The 17,133-nt window shown below is 26.1% G+C and overlaps 2 protein-coding genes across 2 annotated transcripts; both read right to left on the bottom strand. All coding sequences in view use genetic code 6, as the record gives it.

Annotated features, from left to right (window-relative positions):
* Window positions 1-22: 22 nt before the first annotated feature.
* Window positions 23-11,253, bottom strand: TTHERM_001419330 (zinc finger lsd1 subclass family protein; the record flags this gene model as incomplete). The annotated part of the gene is made up of 4 exons (XM_012796066.1): window positions 23-2,196; window positions 2,638-10,682; window positions 10,769-10,888; window positions 11,003-11,253. The coding sequence occupies 4 exons, from the start codon at window positions 11,251-11,253 to the stop codon at window positions 23-25; spliced, it is 10,590 nt and encodes a 3,529-aa protein (XP_012651520.1).
* A 2,547-nt stretch (window positions 11,254-13,800) lies between these two features.
* TTHERM_01419330 (zinc finger lsd1 subclass family protein) lies at window positions 13,801-17,133 on the bottom strand (the record flags this gene model as incomplete). Its single annotated transcript, XM_001012542.2, has 1 exon — window positions 13,801-17,133. The coding sequence occupies one exon, from the start codon at window positions 17,131-17,133 to the stop codon at window positions 13,801-13,803; it is 3,333 nt and encodes a 1,110-aa protein (XP_001012542.2).

Below are 17,133 nucleotides of genomic sequence, written 5' to 3'. Positions count from 1 at the left end.
ATTTTAAAAATTTATAATGAAATCATTTTTGAATTTTTGGAAGAGCTATCTCTCTCACTTTAAGAGGATTTATTTACCATTTAATAGATAATTCATTTATGCAATCAGATTTTTCTTCAAAATTCTTTGAAGAATAGCTACTAAATTAACTAATATCAGCACTTTAATTAAGTATTTCATTCACTGATAGAGGGATTGGTGCATTTTTTTTGGAAATGATATATCTTTTTAACTTAAAATTGTTTCTTATTTGCTTCCATTTAATTGAAACCTCAGTTTCTTAAACTTTTGATACTATAAATCTCACTTTGAAGTATTTGATATATATACCTCTGCATAAGCTATAAATCGTATAAATTAAAACTATAAAGTTAATGAGCATAAGATTTACTAAAATCCACCAACTTATTATCTTAGAGTTGGAAAAGAACAGAGAACAAAGCAATAAACTATTCATAAAATTCAGAATTTCAAGAATAAAGTAATACCATAGCTAACTTTTAACTTCAAATGGCTTTGTTAACCAATAAAAAATCAAAAAAGAAAAGTTAATTATCAAAATGAGCAAGACAGATATTTCAGTTAGAGGAACACAAAATTGTAAAAGTAAAATAATCACTTTTCTGAACTCAAAAATAAACCAAAAATATTTATTGAAAGGCAAATCAGTGGCTATTCCTTCTATAAAAAATAGCTAATATTTAAGTTAGTCTTCATCATACACTTTTTTACTGAAATTTCTTACTTTTCTAAATAGTATAAATCCAAAAGTACAATAAAATATTATGTAAACAACCTAAAAAGCTATTCCTAACCAGTTTATTAAGCTCATAGAAGAAAAATTCATGAAAGAATAAGAATAGAGCATGCTTGTAAAAATGAAGTTGGAGAATATTTGTTGCATTTGAATAATAAATTTGAATCTATTACTATAGATTTGACTCATCAGCTCATACTTATTTCTAAAAAAATATACTATCACATAGAATAGTATTATCAAAAGGAAAATAAAACTATACATTATTATGGTTTCTACAAATATGCTACTCAATTCTTAAGAGCGGATATCTCTTAGATTATTTTAAATTAATGAATTTTCTTCTAGCTCTCTTTTCTCTTACAACAAATTCCTTAGAGGATTAGAATTAATCTATTAATTTTATATTTCATTTTTTAAATGCTTCACTGAATTGCTGGTTATATTTTAACTACTGTTATAAATACCTTGATTCGCTTATTAATATGCTTATTCTTTTAATGAAGTGTTATTTTATAGATATTTGCTTTCTAAACTTTAATCTAATTTGAAAGATTATAAACTATTAATACTCTACTTAGGATAAAAATATGAGTCATAGGCTGAAATATACCTAAAGGGATTTGGTATCATGTTGATTAAATTTTATTAGAAATTTTACTAATAAAAAGTAGGTCCTAAACTTAGGCTTTTTAAAGAGTCTTTTAGCAAATAACTATTACCTATTTATTATTGAATTTGTATTGAGTAAGACATAACTGAAGTGGATCTTAGGATAAAAAAAGAAATAGCTTGTATAGAATATGTTGCTATTATAGATTATTTCATACCAAAATCAATTTTGTCTATCAATTACATCTCTTTTTCACAGCTATCATCTAATTTATTTAAGTCAGTGCACTCATAGTAATTGTAGCGATCATCATACTTACATGTATTACTTTCATTAAGAAGATACTTGTAAGAGCACTTAGTGCAATGATTTTCATTGCAAGTTAAGCAATTTAAAAACTCGCACTTCTTACATACATTTTTGCTGCTAATATACTCATCTTACTCGCATTTTCTGCAAGCTTCTTACTTTTCGCTTACAAAATGATAATTTTAGATGCATGATGTACATTTTGTGAGGGATTCGCATTCTGAGCAATTATTTTAACAATCATTGCAAATTTAAGTTTGAGGATCTAAAAATTAATTTTTGTTGCAATCTACCACGCATGTTTTAGATTTAGTTTTTTAGTCTATAATATATTTGCACTTTTAGCATCTATTTGTTTTGTCATTCTTAATGTACCCATAAACACATTAGCTTACACAAAAATTATCTTAATCAAAAAATTTGGCAGGATCTGAACACTCGATACAAGCTTATCTGCCTTGATTAAAGCAAGTTTTACAATCGCTATCGCATTCAATGCATTTTTTAAGTTTTTAATCTATTTTATACAAAAAAAAATAAATTTATAATTTAATCAAAATAGATTTTAAAATTTAAATTTAAAATTAAAAAAAATTGATTCAATTTTTCTCAAAAAAAAGCACTTTATTTAAATTTATTAATTGAATAAATATTTTTTAATGTAATAAATACAACTATAATAAATACTTGGGTTAGAGTGTGGATTTTGCAGATTATTGTTTAAAAAAAATTGTAATGAAAATATTTTTTTTGCTCATTATCTAATTCTGTAAGGTAAAATCATTAAAAAAATATGAGGGTTTTAAATTAAAATGATTTGTATTAAGTATATTTATTTATTTACTTAATTAAAGTTACAATAGCTAAAAAAGACTTAGAAATTTAATACTATTTATGATTTTAATAATCGAATGATGAAATTTTTAAAATGAAAAATTTGCAAAAAATCAAAAATTACCTAAATATTAGTGACTCAAGCATTTATAACACTAACCTTCTAATAAAGTATATTCTTCATCACATGCTAAACATTTATTTTGATTTTCACAAACTTTACAATTTTTTTCACAATTTGTACATTTAACTTCTTTAGGATCAGATTCATCGAAAAACATTCTTTCTGGACATTTTCTTTAACAAGAAAAATCATTCTAAAGGATCATTCTATCGCATTTCATGCATTAGTTGCTCTATTCTCCAAAGCATTAATTACAATTCTAATGGCATTTCAAGCATTTCTTTTCACATTGTTTTTTTTGTTAGTAATTCTAAGCAAAATAGTTCAAATCATTTTAATTACATTCGTATTTAGTTACATCTACACATGACGTGCATTAATCTATATCATTACCAGGTCCTGAGCATGTTTTACAATCTCTATGACAATCATAGCACTAGATATTATCATAATATTAATTAGAATCGCATTTACCGCATTGCTTAGTATCTGTCCTTATTCTTAAAGCTCCATCTTAACATTACAAACACTCATTATTTTAACTACCTTTGCAACTTAAGCAAGTTTCATGACATGGCATACATTTGTTGGTAGCTTTGTCAGCATATTCATTTTTCTCACATTCTCCACATTTACCATTTTATTTTATATGAGTATTGTTTCCACATTCTTAACATGTTTTAATATCACCACATTTTAAGCAGTTATCTGAGCAATTTTTACAATGATTGTCTTCTAGATATTAATTAGATAAACATAAACCACAAGTCATATCTAACCTTATGTGATAACCAGGTTACTTACATTCTATACAATCTGTTTATTATTCTCCATTACATTTTTAGCAGTCTTTATGACAATTCTTGCATATGTTTTTATCGTTTTTAAACGAATAAACTTCTCTGCAAATTAGGCAATTGTTTTGTTGTTCATCAATACAAGTTTTACAATCTTAATGACACGATAAGCATAACTGACTGAAATTTCCTGTTGGTTCTTTCTTCACAAAATAACCGTCTTAAATATCACAAGACTTACAAAGTTTACTAGTTGGATAGTAAAAAAGATAAGTTTGGCATTCAGTGCAACCTGTTGCTAATTAAGAGCTACACTATTTACAAGAATCATGACATTTAATACATTTATGGTTATCTACGTAATATCCTTCTGATGGACATGTAATGCAATTGTTATCCTCATCAAATGTTAGTTTATCTTTACAAGACAGGCATTAATTTACCCCACTTCCTTTACATGTTTAGCAAGTATCATGACATTTTAGGCATTTATTTGTCGATTCTTCAATATAATATTTGTTTTATACATCACAAATTTTGCATAATCCATCAAGAAAACTTAATTTATCTGCACATTTAGTACAATTTTTATCTTCACTACCATTGCATGTTTTACACGAACTATGGCATTTAAAACACCTGGAATTAGTATCTAAATAAAATCCTTAGTCCTAATTACAAGACTAGCACTCCTATGTATTCTCAATAAAGAATTTATTTGTTCTACAGTTAAGACACTCATTTTTTTCAGTACCACTACAAGTTTTGCAGTTTTCTGAACATTTTAAACAAAATTTATCTTTGATAAAAAAACCATCACTAACATCACATTATTAACATATTTCATCTCTAAAATAAAGTTCATTCTTGCATTCAGTACACTATTTAGCATCTATGCCAGAACATGTTTTGCATGACTCATGACATTTTTAACATTTTTGTTTTCCAACATCTGCTCCATTAATAACCCATCCATTATTTTAATCACAAGTCTCACACTTTTATTTTACTTTTGAAGTATCAGATGGGTCAACAAAATCTTTAAAATATAAAGTATTCTTGCAGGTCAAACAACCGAATTCAGTATCATCTTTACAAGTCTAGCAAGAATCGTTACATTTCTAACAATTTTTGTTATTCTATATAAAGTGACCTTTTAAAGTATCACATTCCTTACACTTATTACTGTCATTTAAGTCAAAGTAATTATTTTCATGGCATTCAGTACAATTTAAAGCACTGTCCCCTTAGCACTTTTTGCAAGATGGATCACATTTCAAACATTTACCATCATTTACAAAAAAGCCAAACTCTGGACAAATTTAGCATGTACCATCGTCCATAAAAGTTCCTCCTTATTTGCATTTTAAGCATTGTTTAGGCAACCCAGGTTTACAAGTTTAGCATGAATCATCACATTTTAAACAATCTCTTTTATTAAGATCTATATAGTATAATTCTGAGGGGCATTGCTTACATTTATTTTTAGTATTATCGTCTTCTTGGAAAAAATAAAGATCATCAATACATTATAAACAGTTTGTATTACTTTCTCCATTACAGATTTTGCAGCTTTTATCACAATCATAGCAAATGTCATTATTCAAAAACTATCCATTATCTGTCCTACAGTTTATACATTTTGACTTATCTTTGTTGAATTTAAGTTATCCAGCACACTAAATACAATCTGTTTCTTAAGACCCTTTGCAAGTTTAACAGTTCTAATGGCAAGCTAAGCATAAATCTCCTTATACAAAATAAGATCCTGCACATTCTAGACATTAACCTTCACCTTAATTATTTTTATTTTTGAAATATTTCCCTTCTACACATTTCTTGCATTGTGATTAGTCTCCTCCAGAGCACTCTAAACAGCTTGAATGGCAAGGCTTGCAATATAATCCATCAACATAATGGGCAATCTTTTCTTAGCACTTTACACAAATCTAATCTCCGTTTTCATCTTTCCAAAATTTTAATCCAGTTGCACAAATTTTGCATTATTTTTAATTTTCGCCTTCACACTCTTCACAAGTGTTATGACAAAATTTGCAAAACTCTCCTTCTAAGAAATACCCCTTTTGTGGGCATTTTTAGCAGGTCTTATCTGGCAGCTTACTAAGATTATCTTCACATTTATCACAACCCTTAGGACTCTCATCTTTACATGTTTTACATGTGCTATCACAGTGAAGGCATCTATCTCCTTTAATAAAAACTTTTTTATCTGTTTCGCATTTTTCACATTTGTCTGAATCATTTTTATAAAGATCTTTTTTACATGTTAGGCATTTGTCATCTCCAAATTATGAGCATGTTAGACAATTAGGAGAGCATTACTTGCACATATTAATTTGATTTATTTTTTCTGAATAGTACTCCTCATTAGGACATTTCTTGCAGGTTCCATCTTCAAATAAAAACAATCCATCTTAACAAGACTTACATTTATTTTCTTATTCATCATCGCAAGTTAAACAGCTACTATGGCACTTTAAGCACTAGTCTCCTTTAACAAAATAACCGTTATTTATTTAGCAATTCTTGCAATACTTTACTTCTTAAATAATTCCACCTTAATTGATTTTTTCTGTATGGAATTTCGCATCATTTTTGCACTTTAAACAATCAGTTTCTTAGTCACTACTACAAAATTCACAAGATTAATGACAAGCAATACACTTATTATTTGTTAGATCTGCATAATAATTAGACTTTGGGCATGAATCACATAAATTACCAAGCCACATGAAAGGAGTTTAACATTTAGTACAATTTTCTTTATTATTTCCATTACAGGTTTAGCAAGAATAGTGACAATCATAGCAAATATTATCCTCTTTTGATATCCAGAAATTATCTTTGTTGCAATCTCTGCAAATGTTATCTTTGTAATATATATTTAAACCCTCCTTACAAGATAAACACTAGTTAGATTAAGGACCACTACATGTTTTACAATCTGCAAAGCATTCCAAACATCTGTCTTTATCAACATAAAAATTTTCAGAAGGGCATTTTTAGCAAGTCTTATCTGTTCTAAATTTTAAATTGTCTTTGCATACATCACAGCCAGTGGAGTCTTAAGAGTGACACTTAAGACATGTATCATGGCACTTAACACATTCCTTATCTTTCACAAAATAGCCTTCATTAGGACATTCCTAGCATTGTTTTTGGGAATTTGAATCATTTTCATCCACTTTTTTAAGATATTAATTATCTTTACAGGTTGTACAATCAAATTAAGATGGTCCAGAACACTCCTTACAAGAAGAATGACATTTTATACAGTTAGAGTCTTATATAAAATAACCATCAGATAGCTTACATTCAGTACATACTCCTTCTTTGAGTTTAAAATTACCTATGCATTTCTTACAGCCATCTTTATCGCATGTTTGACAACCATCGCTACATGCTATACAGTTTTTATCTTAAATATAAAAGCCATTTGATGTATCACAAATTTTACACTTTTTATCTTAGTGCATAAGATATTATCCATCGCAAGTAATGCATTCTGTTTCAGAAGCACCACTACATGTTAAGCATGTTGCATCGCAATCCAAACACATATCTTCTTTTTCAAATTATTTATTATTAACTTAACATAAAATGCACTTTTTCTAAGTAGAATTTTTTTCGTGATAGAATTTTCTGTTTCCTGAACAGGTTAAACAATCATTTTCAGATGATGTAGAGCAAGTTTAGCAAGTTAAATCACATTTTTTACATATATTATCAGCTTTATCAACAAACATGCCACTGTTTAAATCACATTTTTTACAAGTTTAATCAACTTGCTTGTATAAATTCGCATTGCAATCTAAGCAGCCAATTTCTGAGCTATCTTTACAAGTTTTACACGAATTATGACAAGGTAAGCAAAATTTATCTTAAATAAAATATTTATTATTTATCTGACATTCATTACAATTCCCTTCAGGATATATTTTTTATTCACCATTACATAACAAACATTCATTTTGACCTTATCCTTTGCACTGCTTGCAACTAGAGTGACATTTTTTACACTTTTTACCTTCTTTAAAATAACCATCTTGGGGGCACTCTAATTAGCAAGTCCCGTCTTCGAATTCATAATCAGTATCCCTACATTTAGTACAACTAGTTTTATTAGAATCTTTACACTCTAAGCAAGATGAATCACATCTGATACAATTATTTCCATTTTAATAATATGATTAAGTAGATAGGCAATCAATACAAGTTTGTTTTCCATTCTCAGTTAATAAAAATTTATTAACTGGGCAGCTCAGACATTAGTCTTAACCTTATCCATAGCAGGTTTAGCATTCTTAATTGCATGGTAAACAATATATTTCACTCTTGAAAAATTTGTTGTCTATATCACATTCCTTACATGTATAATCTTAAAATAAATATTTATTTTCTTAACAAGTTTTACACTAGTTACTTTATCCTCCATAACAAGTCTTACAACTTGATTCACATTTTTCACAGCTTATTTTGTCATCTTTGATGTAAAATCCTTCAGACTCCTCACACTTTTGGCAAATACCATCTCTAAAATACAATTTTATAGGATATTCTGCACATTCAATACATGATTTAGCATCTTAATTTTTGCATTTCTTGCAAGAATCATCACATTTCTTGCAATAAACTCCATCTTAGAAATATTTATTTTCAGTTTAGCAAGCTTGACAAATTTTTGTATCAGAGTCAATCAAAAAATTTAAATTTAAACAGGAATCACAATCAGTGTTATTCTATCCATGGCAAGTTTTGCACGACGAGTCACATTGCTTGCAAACTTTGACACCGTTCTCATTAGCAACAAAGAACCCATTTTCAATTTAGCATTATTTACATGTGCTATTTTCTTGGAGAGCCAAATCATTTGCACAACTCAAGCAATTATTATCTGAACTACCATTACAGGTAAGACAAGAATCATGACATTTCTTACAATATTTATAATCAGTTATATAAAATTTCTCACTTGGGCATTTTATACATACCATCTAATCATTAAAATATAAGCCCTCTGCACAGAGTTTACACTTTCCGTTTCCAGGTCCGGTGCAGGTTTTACACTAAACATCACAATTTTGGCAGTATTTATTGTCATCAATATACTTCTTATCTGCTTCCAAATTGCATGTTTCACAAGAATTATCTTTTGGGTTGAAATAAAATTAATCTTTACACTAAATGCAATCTTAAATGTTTGGTCCTTTGCATCCTTTGCAATTCATATGGCAGTTTTAACAAATATTTAAGCCCTCTGGATCTTTTACATACATACTATCTAAGTCACAGTTAATACATAATTTTGATGCCTAGTCAGAAGGAAAACTCAAACCAGCTTTGCATTTGATGCATACATCTTTACTTGAACATGTTTAACAAGATTTATTGCATTCTAAACAGTTATTGTTTTTATCAATATAATATGAATTTTCTGTATTGCACTTTTAACATTTGCCATTTAAAAAGCTTAAACCTTGAGTACATTCTTTGCAATTTGATTCTGAGGTTCCATCACATTATTTGCAAGTAGAATGACATTTCTCGCATTCATTCTAGCTATTTACAAAGAATCCATTATTAGTATTACAGATTTTGCATTTACGGTCATATTTATCTATTTTTAACTAGTCAATACAAGTCTTGCAAGATATTTCTTTTTCATCAGAACATGTTTAGCATGTATCGTGGCATTTTAAACAGAAGTTATTCCCATCAATGAAATATTTATCCTAAGTTGGGCATATTATACATTTTTTATCTTACTAAAAGCTAAATGTATCTATGCATTACGTGCATTTCTCTATTTCTACTCCAGTACAAGATTTACAATTTTAAGCACAATCAAAACATTATCTACCATTTTGGAAAACTCCATCTCTTGAGCAGGCTTCACATTTTCCCTTATAACTAAATTATTTTGAATCTTTGCATTCTAAACAATCATTTTATGTCATTCCTTAACATTTGGAGCAAGAGACATCACATAATTAGCATGTATCGCTTTATTAAAATTATCCTTAGCTATTACAAGGTATGCATGAAGCTCCGCCATTAAACAGATAAAAATTTTATGAGCACTTTTTACATTTATTTTGATCTGCACAGATTTAGCAATTTTCAGTGCATTTAAAGCAATTTTTTCCATTTTAAAAATATCCTTCGCCACAGGAAATACAGTTATCTTAATTAAAAAGGTAGAGGCCACTTTAGCATTCAGTACATTTCAAATCATTATTACATTTTTGGCACTTCTTCTCCTGTGGGCATTTATTGCAAAATTAAATTGATTTATCTATGTAGTATCCATCTTATTTGCACTAAGAGCAAGATTTATTATCTTCTAAGACATAAAAGCCAGAAATACATTTTTAGCATTCAGATTTGTTATTGCATATGTCACAATTTTAAATGCAATTGTCACAAATGTTTAAACTTTAATTGATAAAATAGCCATTTTATTTGCAATCAGTGCATTTTTTTCCATCTTGTAGGTATTTTTCAGGTTTGTTTGCATAGCATTAAGTACATTATGTCTCAGGTGAACACTTTTAACATTTTAAATCAGCTTAGCATTCAACACAATTTTTATCCTTAATATAATAGCCATCTTAATTACATAAAACGCAATTTTAAGATTTATCTTATTTGTAAGGAGAAACACAATCGTTAGGATTTTAATTGTTATATTTGCAACTTCCATCTTCATATTTTTTAGCTCCATCAATACACTATAAACAATCACTATCAGATGGTCCTTTGCATGTCTTACAAATCAGATTACATCTTTTGCAAAATTATCCATCAATATAATATCCTTAGTCTAACTAACATGGTTCGCATGTGTTTCTTTCAACATTAAGCTAATTATTAATACTATCTTTACAGGAAATGCAATATTTATAACTACTATCACAGTTGCATGTAACTGAACAACCTTTACATTTATTATCAGGTTTCCAAGTTTATCCTGAGGGACAAAAATCACAAAACCCATCTGCAAGTTAATCGTATCTCTCATTTTTGCCTGGTTATTATTAACAATCTTTACACTTTTTATATTCTGTACAACCTTTGCAACGAGGGTGGCAATTTTCACAGCTCTAATAAATAGGATGAAAAAATTATTATTCACCACATGTTGATAGTAGCCTTAGAAAAGAAGAGTTAATATTTTGTAAAGAAATAGATTGCTTTATTTAATAATTTTTTATATTTATGAACAGCCTATTTTAATTAAAATAGAATTTATAAAAATTGAAATAAGTTTAAAAGATATTTGGATGATATTCCATTTATAAAAAATGATTTACTTTAATCCTTTGATTTTAAGCTATTTCCAGATTATTTCTTCTTTTGTATAAGAAAATATAGTGTAAATTAAGTAAGGCTAGTCAAGTATTTACTCTATAGTGAAACTATATACTGATTAACTTAGAGTTAAATGTAAAATTCTTTAAGATTAGTCTTAAATTATAAAAGATATATTCCTAATTATATTTAGATATCGTAAAATTTATTAAATTTTAATTTAAATATAGTTTTACCTAGGCGATGAGATATTAAGTTCAAATTTAGCTTGGTATGTAGCTCCTACATAACTTATCAAATCTTTTGACTCTACTTTGATTGAATAGGTATAATTTGATATATTTTCGCTAATTAGTAAAGGATTTAGTTCTTTTAGATTGCTACCTTAATCATGAAAATTATAGTAAACTTGATAAGTAGCAAATATTCTTTAAATTATAGAATAGATTATAGTTAAAAAGAAAAGGAAATATTTGTTAGATTTCATTATTCTTACTTTTTTGTTATTCTTTTATTTTTAATTAGATTATAGGCATGAAAAGAAATTGTAAATTATCTAAAGATTATCAAAAAATTAATCTTCTGATGGATAAAAATCAATTAATAATAATTAAAGTTTAGAAATATATTAATCTTCTATCATCACATTAGATATCTTAAACTACAGTCAACACTAATAATTTGATAGAAAGCAATTTTCTTTTATCAAAAAATGTAAAAATTAATTGAAGTAAGATTTTTATTTTTTAAATTAATTACATTTTTAAATTTATAATTATTGTTAAATACATAACATTCATAAATAGCATTTTACTTTTTAAATCTTACTCAAATAAGTTATTTTAAACAACATTAATTAGTGTTTTATTAAGTGAGGATAGCTAAATAACTATAAAAATATAAAAAAGAAGATTATTATCTTGTGGATAGAACATAATAAAAAGTTGAATGATAATTAAGTATTTATTTTTAAAATAACTAAAAATTATCATACTTTTATTAATTTACTTGCTTACCTTCTTTCCTCTATTACTTTGTAAAGAGTATAAAAGAAATTGCATTCATGTGTAGAAAAAATAAATTAATTAAGGATATTACGTCATAAATAATTTTAATAAAATCTAATATACTTTACTTAACATTTCGAAATATATAAGAATGACATTACATTAAATTTAAAAATACAAAATAAATTAGAAGTTGGATTTCGCTCTATAAATTAAAAGACAATAGTTTGGTATTTTTCTAATATTCATTATCATCACTAATTTAAATATAGTCTTCTTTTTTTTTTGATATTCAAATATAAAAAAAATGTCTTCATATTAAAATTACACAAAAATATATTTTTATCTATTAAATAATTAATACACTAACCACATTTCATTTTTTTATTTGCTTTTTTAGATTTTTTATCATCTTTACTCATTTCTAATACCTAAAAAGTTTTCATTTGAGTTAGATATTTGATGCATTATTACATCATATATCAATTATACCTATGCATGTATACAATTAATATCATTACCAAAATTTATAAATAAAATTATAAATAAAGCTATTTAAAATCTTATTTCTATCACAAATAAAAATAAAATTTTATAAAGTGACATGAATATTTTAAACTTATCTAATAATTTTGGAAATAAAAACTAAATTTTATTCAAAATAATCTATTTTTATCACTTTTCTCATTAAAAAATGTAATCCTAATATACTCTAAATAAATCAATATTTACAATCTGAATAGCTATTCAAATTAATCTCATAATCAATTAATTAATTTTCCTTTCAAAAATTATATTTCCATTTCAGAAAACAATTAATATTAATAATTTCATCCATTAACCTTTTAATAGATTTAACTTTAAAAATCCTATTTTAAACTAAAATTTATTAAAAATATGAAATCGTTATTTTTTAGAGCATTTTGCCAAATAAAGTATGTAGAAGTTTAAATTCTTTATAAAAAACATTGTAATATTATATAAAAATAAATTAAATTACAATTTATAAATATAAAATTGCTTCATTAATAACATTTCCATTTTTATTATTTACAAATCTATTTTTTAAACAATCTACCGTTAGTTTCCTATATTAAATTTGCTAATAAAAATAGTTATTTTTTAAAAATATAATCCTTTAGCCAAAATAGCTTGATAACATCACTGTATAAATATTATTATTTTTTAATTAATCAGGGTGAATGAAAATGAAAGTAAATTTCAAACCACAATTTATTTTACTTTCAACTCATTTTTAAAAATAGTTTAGATAAAAACTAAAAGAATATTAAAATATGGAAATTATATGATAATCAAGCTAATTAATACATATTTTTATTCGTTTAACTTAGAATATCTCTGATAAAATCTTTATAAATCTTAATTTCTTTATAGAAATTTAATTTGCTTATAATTAAGACTATTTAAAATTTGAGAAGAAGTTGATCTAAGCTTTATAAAATATCTAAAATATATTTCTAAATAATATTTAAATATTTTAAGTATCTTGCTAAAATATGTATGAATATAAAAATTAGGTATCAATGATTTATATTTATCACTTCCCTATTATTTTTTGTGCTAACACAATAAATATATTTATATTAAAGAAAATCGAGATCTAAAAATATTAAGATAAATTAGAAAAGAAAGAATTAAAGAGATTTTTATTGAAAAACAGTTCAGTGATTTATTTAACACAAATATTATCAAATATATATTAAGTAAACATTTTTAAGATGTTAGTAAAATATTTTATAAAACATTAAGAAATTTAATTAATTTTTTTAAAATATTAAACTTTTTATACAAATAAGTGATTTATATCAAGTATTAAGCAAATAAAGTGGAAGAAAATTTAAAAATATTTTTATTAAAACAAAATTATTAAAAACTCTCAAAAAATCAAAGTAATGTTTTTAAAAATTTAAAGTAAATTAAGTTATTAGCTTAAATAAAAACTTTATTTTAAATATTACAAATAAATATTAAATAAAATTATTATATTAGAATTAATTTATTATTTATCATCCCGTTTTTTATTTATAAAATTATGGCATGCATTAATCACATTTAGAGTATGATCTACAGCTACTACATCCAATTTTACATTATCTACAATATTTACTTTCTATGTAATATCCTTATTCACATTTATCGCATTTTCCATCCTTTTAAATAAATTTACCTGGTTCACAAGATTCACAAGAGTTTTCATTTATGCAAGTTAAGCAGTTCATCTAAGGTGGGCATTACTGACATAAGTTTCCTTTTAAGAAATATCCCTAAGAGCATTAAGTACATTATGTCTCAGGTGAACACTTTTAACATTTTAAATCAGCTTAACACTCAACACAATTTTTATCCTTAGCATATTATCCATCTTAATTACATAAAACGCAATTTGAAGATTTATCTTATTTGTAAGGAGAAATGCAATCATTAGGATTTTAATTGTTATATTTACAACTTCCATCTTCATATTTTTTAGCTCCATCAATACACTATAAACAATCATTATCAGATGGTCCTTTGCATGTCTTACAAATATTATTACATCTTTTGCAAAATTATCCTTCAATGTAATATCCTTATTCTAACTAACATGGATCACAATTTTTAGTGATTATATTTTAGAAAAAGCCATCTTAACACTTTCCACAACTTTTATCAGGTTTTAAAAAATCACCTGGGAAACATTTGTCACATGCATTAAAACTAGAGCAAGTTTAACATTTAAAAGTTTCTTAGCATTTTTTACAAAATTTACCTTCGACAAAATAACCTTAAATACAAGGAGAACATCTTAAATCTTCTTGAATTTTGTCATCGCCTTTACAAGTTTCACAAGAATTTCCATTTGAACATGTTAAACAATTTAACTTTTGATCACAGTTTTTGCATTATTTTCCTTCTTTATACTATCCATTTTAATCACATTTGACACATGTTTTATATTAATCCAAATAATATCCTTCTAAGCAGCTATCACAAGAGTCTATTTTAGAGCAAGTAGCACAAAATAAAGATGTTTAATTACATTTTTTACAATTATCACCTTCAATAAAGTATCCATCATCACATGGTTTACATGAATTATCATCATGTAAAAAACTACCACTTGAGCAACTAATACAATCATTTATATTTTCACATGCTTTACAATTCTTTAATTCGTTACATTTCATGCATTAATTCGTTGTTTTTTCAATAAAAATACCATCTCCTTTACAATCTTAACATTTATTTTAGAAATCTATAAAAAGATTCTCATGACACGACGAACAACTATTTCCATTTTCACATGTTTTGCAATTAAAATCTGGTTTGCATGGTTTACAAAGTCCTAAATCAGAATATTAACCTTACAAGCATTACCCACAAGTTTTATCTTTTTACAAATTATCAGGAGGATAACAAGTTAAGCATTCAGATTTATTTATGCAAGTTTTACATTTTGCTAAAGGGTTACACTTTTTACAATATTTATCTTAAACAAAGTATCCATCTTCCTTGCATATAGCACAACTACCATCTTCTTGAATATATTCATTTGTTTATTTGCAACTTAAGCATTTATCTTCTTCACATGATAAGCAGTTCAATTCTTATTTACACTCTAAGCACTGCATTTCTTTTTTATAAAAGCCGCTTTCTGTACAAGGAACACAAATATTATTTTTATTTTTAAAGAATGAATCTTAACATTCGTTGCATGATAAATCATTAGAGCAAGTCTTACAATTAAATTTAGGATCACATTACAAACAATTTTTAGTTTAGCACTTACATTTACCGTTTAAAAAGATTAAATTTTGAATGCACTCTTTGCAATTTGTGTCAGAAGGTCCATCACATTATTTGCAAGTAGAATGACATTTCTCGCATTCATTCTAACTATTTACAAAGAATCCATTATTAGTATTACATATTTTGCATTTGCGGTCATATTTATCTAGAATTAAATTATCAATACAATTCTTGCAGGATATTTCTTTTTCATCAGAACATGTTTAACATGTATCGTGACACTTTAAACAGAAGTTATTACCATCAATAAAATATTTCTCCTAGGTTGGGCATATTATACATTTTTTATCTTACTAAAAGCTAAATGTATCTATGCATTACGTGCATTTCTCTATTTCTACTCCAGTACAAGATTTACAATTTTAAGCACAATCAAAACATTATCTACCACTTTGGAAAACTCCATCTCTTGAGCAGGCTTCACATTTTCCATAATAACTAAATTACGTTGAGTCTTTGCATTCTAAACAATCATTTTATGTCATTCCTTAACATTTAGAGCAAGAGGCATCGCATAATTAGCATGTATCGCTTTATTAAAATTATCCTTAACTATTACAAGGTATGCAAGAAGCTCCGTTATTGAACAGATAAAAATTTTATGAGCACTTTTTACATTTATTTTGATCTGCACAGATTTAGCAATTTTCAGTGCATTTAAAGCAATTTTTTCCATTTTAAAAATATCCTTCGCCACAGGAAATACAGTTATCTGAATTATAAAGGTAGAGGCCACTTTAGCATTCAGTACATTTCAAATCATTATTACATTTTTTGCACTTCTTCTCCTGTGGGCATTTATTGCAAAATTAATTTGATTTATCTATGTAGTATCCATCTTATTTGCACTAAGAGCAAGTTTTATTATCTTCTAAGACATAAAAGCCAGAAATACATTTTTAGCATTCAGATTTGTTATTGCATATGTCACAATTCTAAATGCAATTGTCACAAATGCTTAAACTTTAATTGATAAAGTAGCCATTTTATTTACAATCAGTGCATTTTTTTCCATCTTGTAGGTATTTTTCAGGTTTATTTGTATAGCATTAAGTACACTATGTCTCAGGTGAACACTTTTAACATTTTAAATCAGCTTAACATTCAACACAATTTTTACCCTTAGCATACTAGCCATCTTCATTACATAAAACGCAATTTGAAGATTTATCTTATTTGTAAGGAGAAACGCAATCATTAGGATTTTAATTGCTATATTTGCAACTTCCATCATCATATTTTTTAACTCCATCAATACATTATAAACAATCACTATCAGATGGTCCTTTGCATGTCTTACAAATAAGATTACATTATTTGCAAAATTATCCATCTATGTAATATCCTTAGTCTAACTAACATGGCTCGCATGTGTTTCTTTCGACATTAAGCTAATTTTTACTTTTATCTTTACATGAAAGGCATTATTTTTTACTATTATCACAGTTGCATGTATCTGAACAACCATTACATATATTATTAGGTTTCCAAGTTTATCCTGATGGACAAAAACCACAAAATCCATCTGCAAGCTAATCATATCTCGACAT

This window comes from Tetrahymena thermophila (genome assembly GCF_000189635.1).
Source record: "Tetrahymena thermophila SB210 genomic scaffold scf_8254776, whole genome shotgun sequence".
In the NCBI taxonomy this organism is placed as follows: Eukaryota; Ciliophora; class Oligohymenophorea; order Hymenostomatida; family Tetrahymenidae; genus Tetrahymena; species Tetrahymena thermophila.
Note: the sequence above shows the minus strand (reverse complement) of the source record. Positions and strands in the feature narration are given on the sequence as shown.